The 17,590-nt window shown below is 47.7% G+C and overlaps 7 protein-coding genes and 1 non-coding gene across 8 annotated transcripts; 2 read left to right on the forward strand and 6 right to left on the reverse strand.

The window, feature by feature from the left end:
• Positions 1–43: 43 nt before the first annotated feature.
• On the reverse strand, positions 44–1,057 carry BDV27DRAFT_148222 (Alpha/Beta hydrolase protein; the record flags this gene model as incomplete). The annotated part of the gene is made up of 1 exon (XM_032070876.1): positions 44–1,057. The coding sequence occupies one exon, from the start codon at positions 1,055–1,057 to the stop codon at positions 44–46; it is 1,014 nt and encodes a 337-aa protein (XP_031924067.1).
• A 696-nt stretch (positions 1,058–1,753) lies between these two features.
• On the reverse strand, positions 1,754–3,307 carry BDV27DRAFT_148223 (DNA polymerase III, clamp loader complex, gamma/delta/delta subunit; the record flags this gene model as incomplete). Its single annotated transcript, XM_032070877.1, has 1 exon — positions 1,754–3,307. One exon carries the CDS (start codon positions 3,305–3,307, stop codon positions 1,754–1,756), a length of 1,554 nt encoding a protein of 517 aa, XP_031924068.1.
• A 557-nt stretch (positions 3,308–3,864) lies between these two features.
• On the forward strand, positions 3,865–5,318 carry BDV27DRAFT_148224 (FAD-binding oxidoreductase; the record flags this gene model as incomplete). Its single annotated transcript, XM_032070878.1, has 2 exons — positions 3,865–4,765; positions 4,831–5,318. The coding sequence occupies 2 exons, from the start codon at positions 3,865–3,867 to the stop codon at positions 5,316–5,318; spliced, it is 1,389 nt and encodes a 462-aa protein (XP_031924069.1).
• Positions 5,319–5,713: 395 nt separating this feature from the next.
• BDV27DRAFT_148225 (glutathione S-transferase family protein) lies at positions 5,714–6,256 on the forward strand (the record flags this gene model as incomplete). The annotated part of the gene is made up of 1 exon (XM_032070879.1): positions 5,714–6,256. One exon carries the CDS (start codon positions 5,714–5,716, stop codon positions 6,254–6,256), a length of 543 nt encoding a protein of 180 aa, XP_031924070.1.
• An 842-nt stretch (positions 6,257–7,098) lies between these two features.
• Positions 7,099–8,771, reverse strand: BDV27DRAFT_161160 (FAD-binding oxidoreductase; the record flags this gene model as incomplete). The annotated part of the gene is made up of 4 exons (XM_032073167.1): positions 7,099–7,746; positions 7,803–8,203; positions 8,261–8,471; positions 8,523–8,771. The coding sequence occupies 4 exons, from the start codon at positions 8,769–8,771 to the stop codon at positions 7,099–7,101; spliced, it is 1,509 nt and encodes a 502-aa protein (XP_031924071.1).
• Positions 8,772–10,111: 1,340 nt separating this feature from the next.
• Positions 10,112–12,187, reverse strand: BDV27DRAFT_161161 (ankyrin repeat domain-containing protein; the record flags this gene model as incomplete). Its single annotated transcript, XM_032073168.1, has 2 exons — positions 10,112–12,008; positions 12,078–12,187. The coding sequence occupies 2 exons, from the start codon at positions 12,185–12,187 to the stop codon at positions 10,112–10,114; spliced, it is 2,007 nt and encodes a 668-aa protein (XP_031924072.1).
• A 408-nt stretch (positions 12,188–12,595) lies between these two features.
• Positions 12,596–12,699, reverse strand: BDV27DRAFT_t176. Its single transcript has one exon. It is a non-coding gene; the product is annotated as a tRNA-Cys (tRNA).
• Positions 12,700–13,526: 827 nt separating this feature from the next.
• On the reverse strand, positions 13,527–16,291 carry BDV27DRAFT_167311 (uncharacterized protein; the record flags this gene model as incomplete). Its single annotated transcript, XM_032074447.1, has 4 exons — positions 13,527–14,261; positions 14,336–14,340; positions 14,407–15,620; positions 15,675–16,291. The coding sequence occupies 4 exons, from the start codon at positions 16,289–16,291 to the stop codon at positions 13,527–13,529; spliced, it is 2,571 nt and encodes an 856-aa protein (XP_031924073.1).
• Positions 16,292–17,590: the final 1,299 nt, after the last annotated feature.

The following is a 17,590-nucleotide window of genomic DNA, read 5'->3' on the forward strand; positions in this document are numbered from 1 at the left end:
AAATGGACAAAACGCCTCATGTACTCCCGTCTTGATAAAGACACTACTCAAGCCAGGAACAAATAACATCTTGAGCAGCCTCCCACAGCCACGCATCATGCAATTTAGCCGAATGATCAAAACCATGCTCACCATTCCTAACAACAAGCCGGAACCGCAAGTCACTATCAAGCTCATCAATCTTATCCTTCAGCATATAACTGCCTTCAGCAGGAACAACCGAATCCTCCCGTCCATGAAGCACCAAGACACCTCCCCTCGGGAACCTAGCACCTGCATCAAGTCTCTCAAGCGGATAAAGTTCAACAGCATCACCCGGAAAGAATTGCCCAAGAAGCCCATGCTGACAGATTGAAAACATCAATCGAGTTCTCTCTGGATCCCTGGGTGCCGAAATGACAACCTTTTCATTAGTAACCTCTTCCCTTTCACGGAACTCTCTACTATGACGCGCTAGGGTGTCTCGTGGTGTTGCAGGCATCGAGAATATGACTTTTTCTGTCTGGTCGGTAAAGTAAGGGGCTTTGATATCGACTAGAGGATAGACTGCATTCACGGCCCGGATCTGTCCGGGGTGACTCAGTCCCATTTGGATGCTCAGGTAGCCTCCGGCGCTATCCCCTGCCGTGAGGATGCGGTTGAGATCGGGTTGTATGGCTCCATTGGTGTGCTCGTTTAGGAACTGTGAAAGGAATTTGTGCATCCAGTTCCAGTGATCTTCGACATCTTCCAATATATCAAAAATTGTGGCCTCCGGAAGCAGTCGATAATTTGGAGATACAATGATGGCGGAGTATTCCTTGGATAGCTCAAGGTACCAGGGGTTGAAGAAGGGTGCAAAAAGGCTATACCCAGAGATAAGGCCACCACCGTGGTATCTTAGAATGACAGGACAATTGGTGGTCTTCTGTGTCTTCTCAAAAGCTTGCGATAGGATCGTAGGGTAAAGAATATCCGTTGTGATTTCGTGCCCATGCACAGTTTTGTAGGTTGTGGTGAGAATCGTGAAGTCGGAAAAGCGTGACATGTCACTTGAGTCTAAACTGACTGTTTCCATTGCGATTGCTTTGTAGAGGCCTGGCTGACAGGTTAATATGTATATGATGATTTTGTCAGTGAGCTAGTAGTAGCTCCTTCCCCTTGAGTATAGGATGATAAACTCAATATTCGATGGAATGTTAAAGCCAGGGGACGTCGAAGAACACCTTTACGGCTCACAGTTAGCATTATTTAACCTTTTCCTAGCTTCCATAAGGTATCATCTAGACCTCGCATTCTGTACCAAATGGGAAGTTCGGGTGGGTTTGCGCATCAACGCCGCTTGTTCCAGATAACCCCTCCTTTCCGCTTCACGGTTGGTCAACCACTCCTTACAATACTTCAACGAGTTAGTATGATTATGAAGCACCCACACTTGTGACTGGGGAGTTCCAAAATGCGACACCGGCCTCATAAGCACACGCCACCAGCAATGTAAAGACCGTGCTGTTGTATTTTTCCTGAAAATAAAGTGTACAATTTTACTCTTCTCTTCAGACCTGGAATGATTTAAGTGGCTGCGGCTATCAGTTATTGAAGTATATACGCGCTTATATACAGCTATACAGTTTGGTGAAGGTTTGGTAAGCAGCAGATATGAATATCTTATTAATGAAGACAACAGTTCATAGCCAGATGGTCATATTTTCTCGGGGCAAATACTTATGACTAGTTTAGAAATGCTAAATGTTTATACGTATGTGCCGAAAATTCATCAATACGTAAGATCAGGGTCTCTTTTGAATAAGAAATCAGTATCTTCCAGGAACTTCCGCCCCTCCAGACATTCAGGTAAATGGTTCGTTTTCTTGCCGGTGTACATTGCATGATGCTTAGAACCTTCTTCGAGAACTGTTCTAGCTTCCGAACTAATAGGAAGAAGGTGATAAGGGATAGGCGCATCAGCAGCCCCAGGTTCTTTCAGACAAGCAAAAGCATTATTCAAGCCTCTATATGAACGAGTACTCTTCTTCGATAAGCACATCATAATAACCAATTGCGCCAGGGAGGTCTGTGCATCTTGTATGTCCACCTTCTCAAGCATGGAGTATACCGAAGTTGCATAAGTTTGCAAGACATTGTTAGCAAGTCCTATGTCCTCCGACGTTGCTACAATAAGACGACGCGCGATGAATAGTGGATTTTCACCAGACTTGAGCATTCTCGCGAGGTAGTACAGTGCAGCATCAGCGTCACTGCCTCGGATTGACTTGTGGAAGGCCGAGATAGTATCGTAGTGCTGGTCACCCGAGCGGTCGTAGTTTAGATGCATTGTTACTGAATTTCTCAATCTTTCTCCGGTCATCCCGTTTCGTTTAGATAGGTCGTGTGCTATCTCTAGAAGGTTTAGCGACAACCTGCAATCACCATCGGCGAAACTTGACAGGTATCCGAGGAATTCATCGTCGAGGAGATGGGAATGTAAGCCCCGTTCTTCAGCCACTCGATGAAGCATATTCCGTACGTCCGCCTCTCTTGGCTTGGTGAGAGTGCAAACTGTACATTTGTAAACGAGTCCATGGCGGATTGTCAAGGATGGATTCTCCGTTGTAGCTCCAATCAGAATAATGCTACCGTTTCGGATGGCATCGAGGAGTATGTCTTGCTGTGGCCTGGTAATACGGTGTATCTCGTCGCAAAACACAATAGATGGCTTTCGTTCTGTGTCCAAATCCTTCAAGGCCTTTGCAATGATGTTTTTGTACTCTGTGACTGTCGTGACCATGCTACCGATCTCATAGAATCTTCTTTTCGAGACAGATCCAATAATGCGAGCGATTGTGGTTTTGCCAGTTCCCGAGCTCCCCCAGAGTATCATGTTCGGAATTTTGTCCTCGTGAACAAACTGGCGGATAGTTCCATTAGGCCCTATGAGGTGACTCTGGCCGACAATATCGTCAAAGCATCTAGGGCGAACACGCTCTGCCAATGGTGCATTTTCCGGCTTAAGTCGCTTCGTTGAATGTTCCGTCTTGGAATCTCGGTTCTCTTCTTGGCCGTTCTCATGCTGATCGGATACTCTCTTCGTACTTTCTTTGAATAATTGTCTGGCAGTTGGTATAGTAGGTTGATCGCTGCCGGATCGTTCCTTATCATTAACAGGATCGATGAACGTAGCTTCGTGGGGATGGCCGCGTCCCGGATTAAGCTCACGAGATATTTTGCCCGAAGAGAGCACAGGTTCAAAGAATCCTTTGCATCCAGAATCGAGGTGGCGATTGATTTTTGACAAAAGGACGGGCTTTTGGCATATCGGACATTCAACCATACCTGAGTATCCTTTACACTTCTCGTACCCTCTTTTTGGGGTGTGAGCGTTCAGTCAGTCCAAATAGCACCACAAGCACAATAGCATGAGAGGATAGCAGTCAAATTCTACTTTGCTGCGGCATAAACCACGGGATGGCTGAGATTCCCGATCGCTCGCATTTCTGTTTCAGTATCAAAGACCCACTTGCTCGCATTCTATCCAAATATGGAAGGTCGGGTGGGCCCTGGTGGATATTGGATCGACCAAATGAAATGCCAAAACTACTTGACCGAGAGTAACCATGGTTGACGACTCCATATTTGTATTCTACAGTTGAACTTGAGTCTTACTGGCTATGGAGCCGGTGTGATCCCCCTCGTAAGTCACAGAGACGTCGGTGCGAAACAAGGCAACAGCCGGTGCGCTAGGTGGAAGAGCCTAGAACCTCACTTGGTCAATGATTTACAAAGATACAGGTTAGAAAGATAAACCGCCCATAGCCGTATGTATAAAACAAGTGTAGGTGGCAGACTAGGTGTTCGTACACAAGCCAAAATCACTCATTCCGATCAGATATGGACCAGCACGAAGCATCAGTTATTCAGGAGCTATCGAAGCTCATCCCAACCCTTCCAGTATATACAAAATCAAACCCAGAATTCGAGCATTACCGTGTGTCCTACAATCGTGCCCTCACGGACCAGCCCCTAGCCATCGTCCGCCCCCAGACAGAGGAAGAAGTCTCGCAAGTTGTCCAACTATGCTCAGCCAAACGTACCCCCCTCACCATTCGCTCCGGGGGTCATGATTTCTTCGGTCGCTCAGTAGTCGCCGACGGGATCGTTATCGACATGCGAGCTATGGATTCCATCACCATCTCCCCAGATAGAACCAGTGCACACGTAGGCGGCGGCGTCATTGCAGGAGCACTGCAACAATTTCTATCCGCTCACCAACTCTTCACACCAACGGGCCAATCGAAGACTGTCGGGTACGTGTCCTGGGCCTGTGGCGGCGGATATGGATTCTACGTCGGGACATATGGATTCGGCGTGGACCAGATCGTTGGTGCAAGAATGGTCGTAACGGGTGGGGAGATCATCGACACCGACGATGACCAAGAGCTACTCTGGGCTCTACGGGGAGCAGGGGCGGGCAATTTCGGTGTCATAGTTGAGCTGAGGGTGAAAGTGTATCCAGCACCGACGCTGTATGCAGGCTATTTAGCGTTTCCGCTTTCCGATGTGGTTTCGGTCTTTGAAGATTTTGAGAGAATTGCTGCGGGGGGGCTTCCTGATGAGTTCAGTGGGGATGGCATTGTTGCGCATCCGGATATGTTGCAGGGGATTGTTTCTGAGCCTTCTTTTACATTCTTCTGGTGTTGGACTGCAGTAGATGGAGATTTAGAGCCGGCTAAAATCTTTCTTCGGAAAATGATAGGTCTGGGTCGAGTTCTAGCGAATACTGTCGAAGAGAGTATGTTTTAATATCCCGACCAGCCTGTGATATGGAAGCGTTTAGGGCTAACCTTCTTCTACTAGCCACTGCAGCAGCCTATGGTGTCGGAGACTCATCGTCTGCTACATTCTTCTGCAGTCGAAACATTCGAGGACTGAATCCTGAGGTCGGAGCAATCTTCTCCCACCATCCACCAATCCACCCTTTATCAGCAATCATCATCCACAACAATCATGGCAAGGGCATACGAACGAAGACACATAATGACTTCAGTACCTGCTTTCCAAATAGATTCCCGCATGTCATCCTAGGGTTCCATGGCGGAACACATTCCGGTGCAGAAGCCGGCTCTGCTGCTGTTACAGATGCCACCCACTGGGCAAAACGGTTGAGCAGAGAACTTGAAGAACGTGGGCTTGCGTTGGACGGGGGATTTCCGAGCTTCTTCCCGCCGGAACAGATCGACGTGGAGCAGTTCTTTGGTATGCAAGCTACGGAAAATCTCAAACGTTTGAAAAGCAGACTCGATCCGGATAATGTTTTTAGTGGTGGCATGGTTAAACATTTATGATTTCCACATAATCATAACCATGGATATTTTAAATTATGCAAGACCAGTGATTCTATGTATAGCGCACTTGAATAACTGTGGTTCTACTTCTCTAATGGTGGAAATGAGAGATGGCGGAAATAGTTTTCCACGATGAGTCAGTTTCAATGACTATCAAATCATGCCCAGAAAATGCCAAAACACGAGGTATAAATATATGAGGAACCCCCACTCAGCACTTCTCAGCTTCACACCCCAACCCAACGCAACTATAATATCAAACTCAAGTAAAACGCACAACGTACCAGCCCAAAATGCCCAATATCAAATTCTTCTACGCCCCGGACGCTTGCTCCATCATCCCCCACATCCTCCTCCACGAAACAAATACCACTTTCGAACCCATCCGAATTGAAATGGAAGGAACCGACGAGAGCTTCCCTGAAAGCTTCCGCAAAATCAACCCTAAAAGCCGCGTCCCCGTCATCGCTCTCGACGACGAGGTCATCACGGAAGTCCCAGTTGTCTCGATGGTTATCTCCAACCTGGCACCGGAAGCAAACCTCCTGGGCCGAACCCCGATTGAGACGGCCCGGGTTCATGAATGGATGAATTATGTAGCAGGAACGGTTCATGCGGGGGGCATTAGCCATTTCTTCAGGCCGGGACGGTGGACTGTTTCGACTGAGGAGAAGCACTTGGAGATGATTAAGAGAAGAGGATTCGAAATTATGCGGAATTGTTTTGCGTTAATTGAGGAGAAGTTGGTTGGGGAGTATGCCGTTGGGAAGAGCTTTACTGCTGCTGATGTCTTCTTGTATTTTGCTTATCGGATAGGAGTCAGGGCGGAAGTTGAAATGCAGGCGTATGCCAAGTTTACTGAGCTGGCGCGGAGGATTGAGGGGAGGGAGACGGTGCAGACTGTGTTGAGGAATGAGAGGATTCATTCTATCTTTTGACTCAGATAAAGATAGTAAGGTGTGCTTATGCATTCAATCGCTTGTTATTATCCCGTTACACATCTCTTTGTTCCACGCTCTTTGTAGATGGTATGACCTCCAGTCCCTTGCTCATCTTATACCTCCGGTGAAGCGCTTCTCATGAATCAAATCAGAGAGTTCTAATATAAAAATCGACGAGGAGCATCCGCCACACCTTAATAGCACACTCAGCTACAAACTTCCCAAAAGGCTCCCGACTAGGGCCAGGCAGCTCCACAGCCTTGACAACCAAATCCAAGCGATGTCTAGGCGTAGTATCGCACGACAGCTTCCTATTACCCACGACATCAGCGACATAGCGCTTTTCGACGCCCACAAGTGGTATTATCTAGTACTTTCGGTCCTCAGTGGCAAAGTTGTAGTTGCGTTTGAACTCAAAGAAGAACCCTGTTGTTGTTGTTGTTGTTGTTGTTGTTGTTGTGCTCGTTGTATGGAATATTTTGCCCTGTTGGTTGGTGCTGTTGAGAGTTGGGATGAAGATGGACCAGTAAGCAGGGTGTTATCTGTTGGAGAATAGGGCGAGATAGATTGGCCGGGGTATTTGTCATCTACTTGGTGATTGTATTCATAGGGAAGTCGTAAGACTCTTTAGACATAGATATACAAAATGAGCTGATTTAAGACTGACAGGCCATGTAATTACGTCTGCCCCTCTTTCCTGTTGACGCAGTAGAAGCGATTCTGTAGTATAAAGTACAAATTAACAATTAAACTATACATTACTCCTGTATAATTAACACCTTAAGAAACACAAACCAGAAACTCTGTGCAAGATGCAAAATATGAAACATGTACAAGAATTAAAATCCTGCCGCAGGGATAGGCGCGTAAAATCCGAACCTGTTCTCAGGATCGTACTTCCTCTTCAACGCGGACAGCTTGCTCTGTCTCCACGGCTCATATCCATACATAGACTCCAGCGGCTCGTCACCAGATGCGTAGTTCACATACACATGCTTCTCAGCCTCGCCGCTTCCCTCGTGGAGGATATCGCGCACGCGGTCACCGAAGGTCTCGGCTGCGGGCCGGTCTGTCTCCTGCTCGAAAATGATAACAGAAGAGACGAGGATGGTGTCGGCACGGTGAGCGTAAGCGGTGGAGGCCTCGTCGACTGCCTGGACACCTTGGTTGGAGTACCCCTCGAGCATAATAGTAGAATGTTCGAAATCGGGGTGGGCAACGGTTTCCTCGGCGAAGGCATTGAATGCGCTGCGCAGAGCCTCCAAGTTGTAGCTCTTCAGGTTGAGGGGGAAACGGACAATTTGAGGGCCTTCGTCACCCTTGTCACAAGCCCGCGAGCCGATGTTGAACTCTGTCCACTTGGAAATGTCCACATACGGGCCGGTGTGTGTTACGGTCTTCACAGGGGCAAAGTTGAGGAAAGACTGCGATACAGTTGGATCCATGGTCTCGACGCCCTCCTGCAGGACGAAGATGTCGATTATGGGCTAGCAGTCATTGATTAGTCTCATGAGCATCTGCGATAGGGGGTAGCATGGCTTACGTTGACAGGATCAATCTCCGCGTCGCGGGAAATGGTAGCCCAGTACATCACGTCAACGCGCTGTCCATTCCATCCTAGGATATTGAGGTACTGGAAGAGAAGCTCCAACTTGTCCTGGGTGTAAGTGTGCTTGACAAAGGACCATACACCATTTCCTGGCACGTCATAGATCTTCTGGGTGACAGAGGTTACAATGCCAAAGTTGTGGCCAGCGCCCTGCATCGCCCAGAACAGGTCGGACTCGGGCCCGTCTCGCGTCACGGTTCGAATCTTTCCATCAGCAGTCACGACTTCCAAGGAAACGAAGTTATCTGCGATGAGGCCGTGGCGTCCCTGCAGGTACCCATGGCCACCACCAAGAGCGGGTCCGAGGAATCCAGTGCAGTCACAGACACCGGTCACTTTTGGGATGATTAGCTGGTGCCCGCAATGGTGCAAATGGTCATATTAGAACTCACCAGTCTGTTTACCGGCTGCCCATAAGGACTCAATCACCTGATGGGAGAGGATACCACCACCGAAGGTAGCTGTATCGTCTGCGATGTCAACGGAGTTAAGCTTGTGCAGCCAAATCTCAATTCCCTGGTGAACATTTTCCAGGGTTTCAATATTTCCATGGCCACCGTTGATGGCAATGAATGGTACGTCGTGTTTGGTGGCATATTTGACCTAATTTCAATCAGCATACAACAATGCCCATGACACCTATGAGAAACGCACCGTCTTAGCAACATCCCACTTGTTCGCAACCTCCACAACCACACTGATGTTCGGCTTGCCATACTGCGACCACCGCGCAGTAGCATTATTGAACAGATCATTTCCAGGGAAGTAAATGCTAGCATCACTTGACAGCTGGCGACCAAGCTCAGAGCCAATGCTGGCATCAGATTGTTGGGCGTGGCATTCTCTCAGAAGGGTCGCGTAGAGAAGGCTGGACGCCCAAAACTTGAGTGACCTCATAACCATATTGCCGATATATGAAACAGCCCGTGTCGTGTCGTGTCGTGTCGTGTCGATGCTCAAACAAAGAAAAAATCTCGAATGGCTCGTGAAGCGCGCGATCTTTATAGTTCGGCGCGCTGTGCCTGGAATGTAAGTTCAATTGTAGCTCTTCCTGCATGCGGATAGGCCAATCCGAGTTCAAAAATATGCATATCCCTTGCTGCGTGGATCGTGCACTATTGACATGGCACGGCATGATTACTGAGTCAATGCCAGCTGTCTTCGGTAAAGGTTTCATGTAGGATATTGTTTCCGTTGTTGTGATGATGTCTCGTGGCATGATAGACACAGTCTTCACTGGCGGATCTAATCGCCGCAGCTGAAATCTCACTGTTGCCATCTTCTTGGCAATTATTCTCTTGTTTTCATTTTGTCCTTGAGAATTCAAAACAACGGAAGCCACAGAACGCCTCCCCCTTACTTCGGAATGCAAGTTCAATAACAACAACAACAAACAAAGCCAATACCCAGACATCTACAACCTATTCCATGAAGTCGGTTACTAAATGTTTTGACCCCTTCACAAGAATTGACTTTCGGGATCTGTTCTTTGTACGTACAATTGCAACTCACAAAGGTTTGTGGAGAGTAGGGAGAACGGCCCCTTCCGCATTCCTGGGCATAAAAGGGATGGCTGGGGCATATCATCCGGTCCCCGAATTCATCCTCAACTTATGTTTACGACAGGAAAATTGGATTTGTATTTCCAATTACTGTGAGCAGCTTACAACAGGTAATGGGCAGCTAAGGATCGTCATTATGAAAACTGGATTTGACAGGATAATTTTGTTGAATGCGAACTGTTGGCTGCCACACAGTCGATCTGTCTATTCATAGCACACGCCTTCGATACCTTAGCCTATTATTATTGTTTTCCTTTTTCCTAATTTACATATCAAAATATCAACAACAATACCTGCTCTAACAGCGTGGCACGTTGTTTAGTTGCTGCAATCGTTGTGCTATTAGATATCAGCAGAAATCATGCCCCAACCCAGCAATAGGATATTTCTAGCTTCACATAGTAAGTATAACACCTAAGAAGACACCATGACTGTCGCTGTCACTCGGTTGAAAGGTAGTTAAGAAAGTACTATAAGAATCTATCACTCGGTTTGCAATTGAGTTTAGGACACATGTCAGTAAACCGACGATAAGACTGAAAACACCCACATTTCTTGACACCCACTCCACTGCCGAGAGAACGCATCTCTGTTACTCTGGTACACTGTTGTAGGTTTGGGGGTTCGTTCTTAACTACTCCCTGGTATTCTACTACTGTTATCTAGAAGTACTGTGTTGAATTACAAGCCTAAACCTCGACCGGAGGTGTCCCTGAGCAGAACCAAAACTTCATTCCCTTTCTCAAGCTTCTTTTCTGCGCGTGAGAGTGGTGTTAGGCCTTTTGTATCTTGACAAAATGGGTCCGATCCTTTGGCAAGAAGTGCTTGGACGACCTTGCTCAACTGGTCACATGACCAATCAGGCTCCCATTCATCCTCATTTTCTTCTTTGTACTCCGCAAGCCAAGTAACATTGAATGGTTCCACTGCATAAGAAAGCGGTGTTCTACCGTCAGCATCCTTGCAGTCTGGCTCTGCGCCCTTATCCAAGAACATTTGGACCAGTGCGGCACGTTTCACCATCGCCGCGTAGAATATAGGGGTCCTCCCAGAATCATCGCGGCTGTCTACTCTGGCACCCTTCTCAAGAAGGAGCTGAACGCCGTCCTCGTACATACTTGCTTTCTCTGGGGCGTGCACCAGGTAGATGGCGGATAAGAGAGCCCAGAACAGGGGAGTGCGACCCATCTTGTCTTGGCTGTTGACATCCACGCCATCTGTTTCAAGAAGCAACGGCACTATGGTTGAACCAATACCATCATGACAGTCATCCCATTCGATATTTACCGCCCAGGATAGGGGGCTTCGACCGTAGCGGTCCCTGCTGTTGGGATTAGCGCCCCTCGCCAGGAGCATCCGCGCAGTTTCCGGCTTTTCATAATAGATAGCTGCTTGAAATGCTGTCCATTCCATATCGCCGTTAGGAACATCGAGACTTGCCCCATATTTATCGAGAAGGAGCTCGACGGCATCCTCCCTCCCCCATCGAACAGCCAGCCAGAGCGCCGTGTAGCCATCCTCGTCCTTGCTGTCGACATCCACGCCGTCTATCCCAAGCAGTATGTCCAGTATGGTAGTATACCCCTTCCATGCGGCGCCGTGCAGCCCGCTTTGAGCATCCGCGACTTTCCGGTCGCGAGTTAGTCCCTCCCTCGCCAGAAGAAAGCGGACCATGGCCTCATCCCCACCTTCTAGGTCGCTTCCTGCAGCAAAATGCAGTAAACCTTGACCCTTCGCATTCACATACTCCTGACCAGGAATCTTCCCTAGGAGCAATCTAAGCAATGGTTCGTTTGCACGCCGCGAAGCAATGGACATCGCAGTTTCACCGTATTTATTCTCAACGTCCAATCTTGCTCCTCGCTCCAGGAGGAGCTCTCCCATCCTATTGTGCCAACCTGCAGCATGCATCAGCGGAGTTTCGCCCCTTCCATCGACATGATCTAGATCAGAGACTTTGTCGAGCAACAGTGTAAAGATTTCCATCTTGGGAGTCCTTATTGCAGAGATCAATGGGACATAATCATCGGTGTAATGGTCCGGGTCGGCACCCGCTTCGAGAAGAAGCTTTACCATCGCCTTATTCCCGCCTTCTATTGCAGAAATCAGAGGTGTGTGGCCCGATCTGTTCTCCTCGTCATTTCCGCAGGGTGCTGCGAACATCAATGGGATATGGTCCGCCAGGTCTGTTGTCTCTATGTCACCTCCGGCCTTGAGAAGCATCTTGACTACTTCGGTATGGTCCATTGCCACTGCATGATGGAGGGGTGTTCGCCCCGCTCTGTCTTTGGGGTCAGGAGAGACTCCTTGGTCTAGGAGGAACCGGACAATTTCTTTAAATCCTTGCTTCGCTGCAATTAGAAGGACGGTTTCACCAATTGTAGTCTTAAAATCAACGGGCCCTCCTTCATATTGTTTTGACAGAGCTTTCTTCGCAGATAAATACCCCAGATATGCGTTCAGCTCTTGTAGTAGATCACGACAACCTTTAGTGATATCGTTCAAGGTTTGCTCCCCTAGAGAGTCATCGGAATCCCCATCTTCAGTCTCGCGCAGCTGCTTAGACAGTCGCTTAACACTATCAGCCTGTCAGTTGTCTACAACCTAATTACCCTGCATTGACCTCTAGTTATCTGACTTAACTCACTCGTCCAAAATAGCTTTGTATTGGTCTGGCACGTCGATATAGTGCTTCTGCACTGTATTAGCCAATTCGACGATGGCATCGAGATCTTCTGCACTGTAGTTGGAGCTCATTGTAGCATTTGCCTCGCAGTCTGATAGTGAGTTAAAAGAGTGAGGTGGGGAGTTGATTGATATTTGGGGGCGAAGTTACGTGGCTTTACATGGAGTTAGGCAACGGTCCATGTGACTAGTTATATCTTTAGGAGGCTATGTTATATAGGGTAATATTAACACAGATGAATAACAGGTAGAAACTACGTAGGTTAACTGTATGGTTGAAGAAGAAGTATTTTTATGTTAATTTTGTGTATCTTGGAATGAGATTATACAATTTAGAGAGTCGGTCAAATGAGGTTTACCAGCACAACACCGACGAGGATACACCACATAACTAGGTAACTAGGCGGCCAATGGTTACTTTGTGTTCTTCTTGCCTAAGAAAAAGAAAAAAGGAAACACCCAAGAAAAACAAAAAGAACAAGGGACGGGCCGGGTTCGAACCGGCGACCTAAAGATAGGTTGCAATATTTGGTTAACCAATCAGGTTATTGCAATCTTCCACTCTACCACTGAGCTACCGCCCCATTGGATGATAGAATCATCTGAACCATGGTATATGTTCAAGGAGAACCAAGTTTGTAAAGCATTTTCTCCTCTTCAATGTCGACACTCTGAGCCCTTAACATGAAGCTGGCTCGATTATTCTTGCTCAGTATACGTTCTTGAGTCTATTAGAATCTTTAAAAATATAGTTTCTGTCTCTGTGATACGATAATTCTCTTGTTGTTGTGCGGGCTAATCTTTTGTGGTAATGGGTTTTATATATATATTCCTGCTGGTCTGGTTCTATAGGAATTCGGGTATGACAATGCGACCACTAATCGAAAACATATTTACTGGAAACGGAATTTCTCCCTGGCAATCTTCCTCTATATAAGAATAGATGTAAATGATCACCAGGACGAGCGAGTCATTTATTGGTATAGATGCTCGGTACGTAGGCTGTTGCCTCCTCTATCATCGCCTCATTACGATCACCTAGTTCCCCAATCTCATGAACTTTAGCTAGACTGGATACAGGCAATGGTACCCTGCCATGGGGATAATGTTTAGACAGTTTCAAAGCTTACCATAGTCAGTCACTCGCCTTCCAGTGTACCTTGATTTAGTAATCAATCACCTATTCATTCTGTTTAGTACATATACAACCCATCTCTCATTCGAAACCCTATGCTTGAATCCCAAGTTGTATATAATATTGGTAGATTCCCCCCGTAGTTAACTTATTTGGTACTCACTGCGGCATTAAGATACGTAACCCATAAAATCCATGATCGTAGTCTAAAACCTAATATTACACATAAAATTATCATCCATCCAAGGAGTACTATACATAGCCCCACCAGGGAGCTCAACGATACAGACGAACCGGGTTCGGGGTAACGACCTCCTTCGACGTGAAAGTGCAGTGAGCATAGACCTCCAACGAAACCGGACCAGCTCCAGTATACGCTGTTGAGCGATCTCCGTCCGGCCCATCGGACATATCTCGCGGTACTTCTCCCCACATCACCGGCTTCAGAGCGGCGTCGTGATCATCCGGTGGGGGATGACAAGCGGCGCTGATGGCGGCACTACAATGCGTCGCCAGTGGCATGCGGGACTTCAGCCGTCGGCAGCTCAGCCCCAGGAGAGCCAAGATAGCGACAGAAGAGACGAGAAGTCCAATGAAGATAGAAATGGGTGAATAGCCGCAGCCGCGACTGGACCTAAATGTGGACAATTTATCGTGTACGTCATAAGACTGGATGTTGACGAAGAAGATGCTCTGCGACAGGAGCCAGTGCATCATGACGGAGAATAAGATTAGCGGGGCGCTGTAGCGATAGGGCAGGCTAAGGTAATATGTTGAGCGCTGTTGGCCCTTGGGCCAGGAGACGCGTAAAGGTTTGCGCTGTGTGGCGTAGTCGTCGTACTCGTCGGCAATCAGCATGCAGGTCATGAGGCTGTTGCAGAGGAAGTAGAGGATAGAAAGCACCATCTGGGGCGTGTTGCTCAGCAGTACTAGTGAGATCATGGCTGTCGAGATACCAGGAGCCTGGACCATGGTCTGTCCGCTGGCCTTTCCAAATCCGAGTGTCCATGCCTTTGGGATGGAACCATTGGTAGCAGAAGTTAGAGAGAGCACGAGGAGGAAGGTAGAGGTTGCCACGCAGCCACCAAGGCTAGAATATGTTAGCTAGTTAGGTAACAAATTTGAGATGGCCAGACGGATTAGGGGACTCACAAACCGAGAGTAGCTGTCCAGCGCTTGGCACTAGCAGCTTGATACCATCGCATCTTGTCTGGGAGCATCTTGGGACAATCCATAAAAGGAGTATTCGTTCTGGAGAGAGTATCTATCAAGGGAATGTCTGCTGTACTCCCCACAGACTCCTGCTGACGGTATCCCTTGGATTGATTAAGTCTCGACCAGATCGTCATTGCAGTCCACGATGTTTGACCACAAGATATGTCTGCCCGCGATACGAGACATTGGCCTTCTGTAGTTGGGTCTGGTGACGTCAAAAACGAGGAGAGGGCGTCACCGACGGTCAAGAGAATGTTCTTCCTGCTAGTCCGGGCAGTAAGATACATGCAGACCACCTTGATCACATTAGAGACAATTACCGCTATGGCGATAGGTGGACTAAAAAATAATTGACAACGTTGGTCTTTGCCTTTGGTCATGCAGCCGGAAAGAGGAAGCTGTGTGACATGACCTATAGTGTTTGCATATACCGTTTGTGGATAGACTGGCCGGTTATCCAGCTCAAACGTGATATTTGCTGCCCAAGAGCTATTCGCCCAATGAGAAGGGGTAGCCAGAAATGTACCCAGGGACTGCTGGTCAGGGTTGTACATGGTCAGATAAGCGGTGAGCACACTGATGTCGTGGTTCAAGGTATCGCTATATTTATCAGAGTTATACAAAAAAGCCGTCGTATTGAGAGTGAAGTTGTAGGTGTTCGACTCCGGTAAAGGGTCTGGCATTGAGAAGTTCCAAGGACGGTATGCCCAATGAAGGCCGTGTACCGTCACGTTACCATCATTTATCGCTTTGTGCGCAGTGGACTGTCCATTATTGTTTCCCAAGGACTGTAGATAAGTGTATATCGGAGTATTTGAGCTTACTGTGTCGCCGATCGAGCCGAGGAGACTGCTGGTGTTATGAAAATAGCGCCGGTCGACAGTGAAGATGAGGGTTCCAAGTTGAGTATTAAACTCCGCGTTATACTTGTCCATACAGTCCTGGACGCTCGTGTTTTGAAAGGTGCCGTTGAAGATCTCGGCCTGAAGATGAATGGGGCTGGTGCCAACCACCTGAGTGAAGCTATCTGCCGCATTCTCGCCTCCAGCCAATCGTTCACTGGACGCCAAGGACTCACTGGATGCCAAGTCCTCGGGGATCAAAACCGTCACATAGTCAAGAGTGGAGATGGAGGAAAAAACTACCGAATTGTATCTAAGCGATTGGTTATTGATGCCAAGGCCTCATACAGGGGTCTTCTCTGCCCACATCATATGGATTGGGGTTGAACTTATTAGCAGAAGAGTCCACAGGATCTTTCGCCGCCCGTCCATGATGGCGAAGTTCCGCATGCTGAAGGTGCCAATATCAAGCCATTTCCGTTGCTTGTGGGCCTGATCGACGTCGGAACGCGACGGGGCGCCCAAGCACTGCATGACATAGTTGCTGGCTGCCAGTAGCAGCGTGCTGAGTACGTTGATAACCAAATGCAATCCCGTCGCCCAGTGGCTTGAAAGCGAACAGTTCCCATCGTACAAGGCGATTGACTCGAAGTGTCCCTTGTTCGACGGTTTAGAGTAGCCGATCCCCGTTGCCACAATTGCCATGATGAAGTTCAGGGCAAGGATTATACCTGCTCCCCAGGTACAGAACAAAGCGCCCTTGATCCATTCTTCGCCCTCCTGATGATCCCGACGCGGTGCACCCGGTAAGTCGAGGGACGTTTTCGATCTGGTTTTCAATCTACTGGGCGCATCGTCTTTACCGTCTCTTTCAGATGCACTCAGTGATAAATTGGAGTACTTTGGTTGGAGCCGCCATGATGATGATGGAAGGGCTGTCCAGGGTTGTATTGCAGCTTTGTTGATGTTGATATCCCCCGCCATTAAGTCAAAACTCTTCGTATTTAACAGGGAAAAGAAGAAGATAGCAAAGAAAACCGACTATGGAGTATTGGACCTTAGCTATACTGTTCTCCTTCAACCACGATGCCCCAGTTTAACGGGTGGAAACTTTCCTGATGTCGCAAATGGCCTGAAGAAGATTGTTGGTGAGAAACAAAAGGTAGGTACACGAGGCTGAGACCGAAGTGGGCTTAGAATCTGATCCGCATTCTTCTTGCCTTCTTTAGCGTCCAGTTGAATATAATCGTTTCATTAGTGGCCCTGGCGTTTTTGGCCCCCAAAGGATTCCCGCCTTGCTTCCGATGGATGAAAGAGTTTGAAATTATGAAATTCTATAAGGAAAAGATGCATGTTGCTTTGCTATCCGGTAGCTTTTACGTCAAAAACACATTGCTTGTGCTGAACTGTGTAGATATACAGGTTACCACCGTTCTTTGCAAGAAGGTATTAGTTCCAAGACACGATTGAGCTATGATCCTTGCCTGGAACAACGCGAAAATTCAACTACACTACTACGAGGAGTATAAACACCCGAAAGGAGCTTCCCCAAGCCGAGGTCATGCATAGACGTACCCGGACTACTTAAGCCGACTATCGTAGCCTGACGCCTAGTGACTCTAGTCCGTACCTAAAGCGAGTTTACCTGATCAACCCTAAGAAAACCGACTCAACACCGAGACCAGAGGGTACCTAATGCTACGAGTATCCTCGATAGAGGGTTATTCCCCGGGGTGAAGTGCTCTTTGAGATAAAGAGAACCCTTGAGATGAGAAGGATATGTAGTCTGAGTGACCAGGGATAGCTTTTCCTCTCACGATTTTGTGAATTTAGAAACCAGTTTGCCTATACCAGTGGAGCTGGAGAAACATCTATCTCACGAAGAGAGTTGAAACTGCTAACAAGGCCGAGAACAAACAGACAGTAAAATGAAGAGACAGTGTTTCAAGTGAACCGTTTGCTTCGTCGTTATCATAATTCTGAAACCCTGAGAAACCCCAAAAAGAAATTGGAAGCAGTCGTTAGGATATCGCTTTTCCCCCCCACAGAACTCGTCCTCTCATCCGTCCCTTATATACCCTTCTATTAACGCACCCGTAGTATTTTAGTTCAGATGCTATGTTGCTTTTATTACTGGATTTCATAGAAACCATCAATTATTTACGATCATCAGGTTGACCTTGGTCCTTCGCCGGGGTCTTGGACTTCAGGTTCCAGAGAGCGTTCACAGTCGATAGGGCGCACAGGACCGCTGTGGCAGATGTTAGTTTCAACTGATCAGGG

Source organism: Aspergillus caelatus (genome assembly GCF_009193585.1).
Source record: "Aspergillus caelatus strain CBS 763.97 unplaced genomic scaffold BDV27scaffold_190, whole genome shotgun sequence".
NCBI lineage: Eukaryota > Fungi > Ascomycota > Eurotiomycetes > Eurotiales > Aspergillaceae > Aspergillus > Aspergillus caelatus.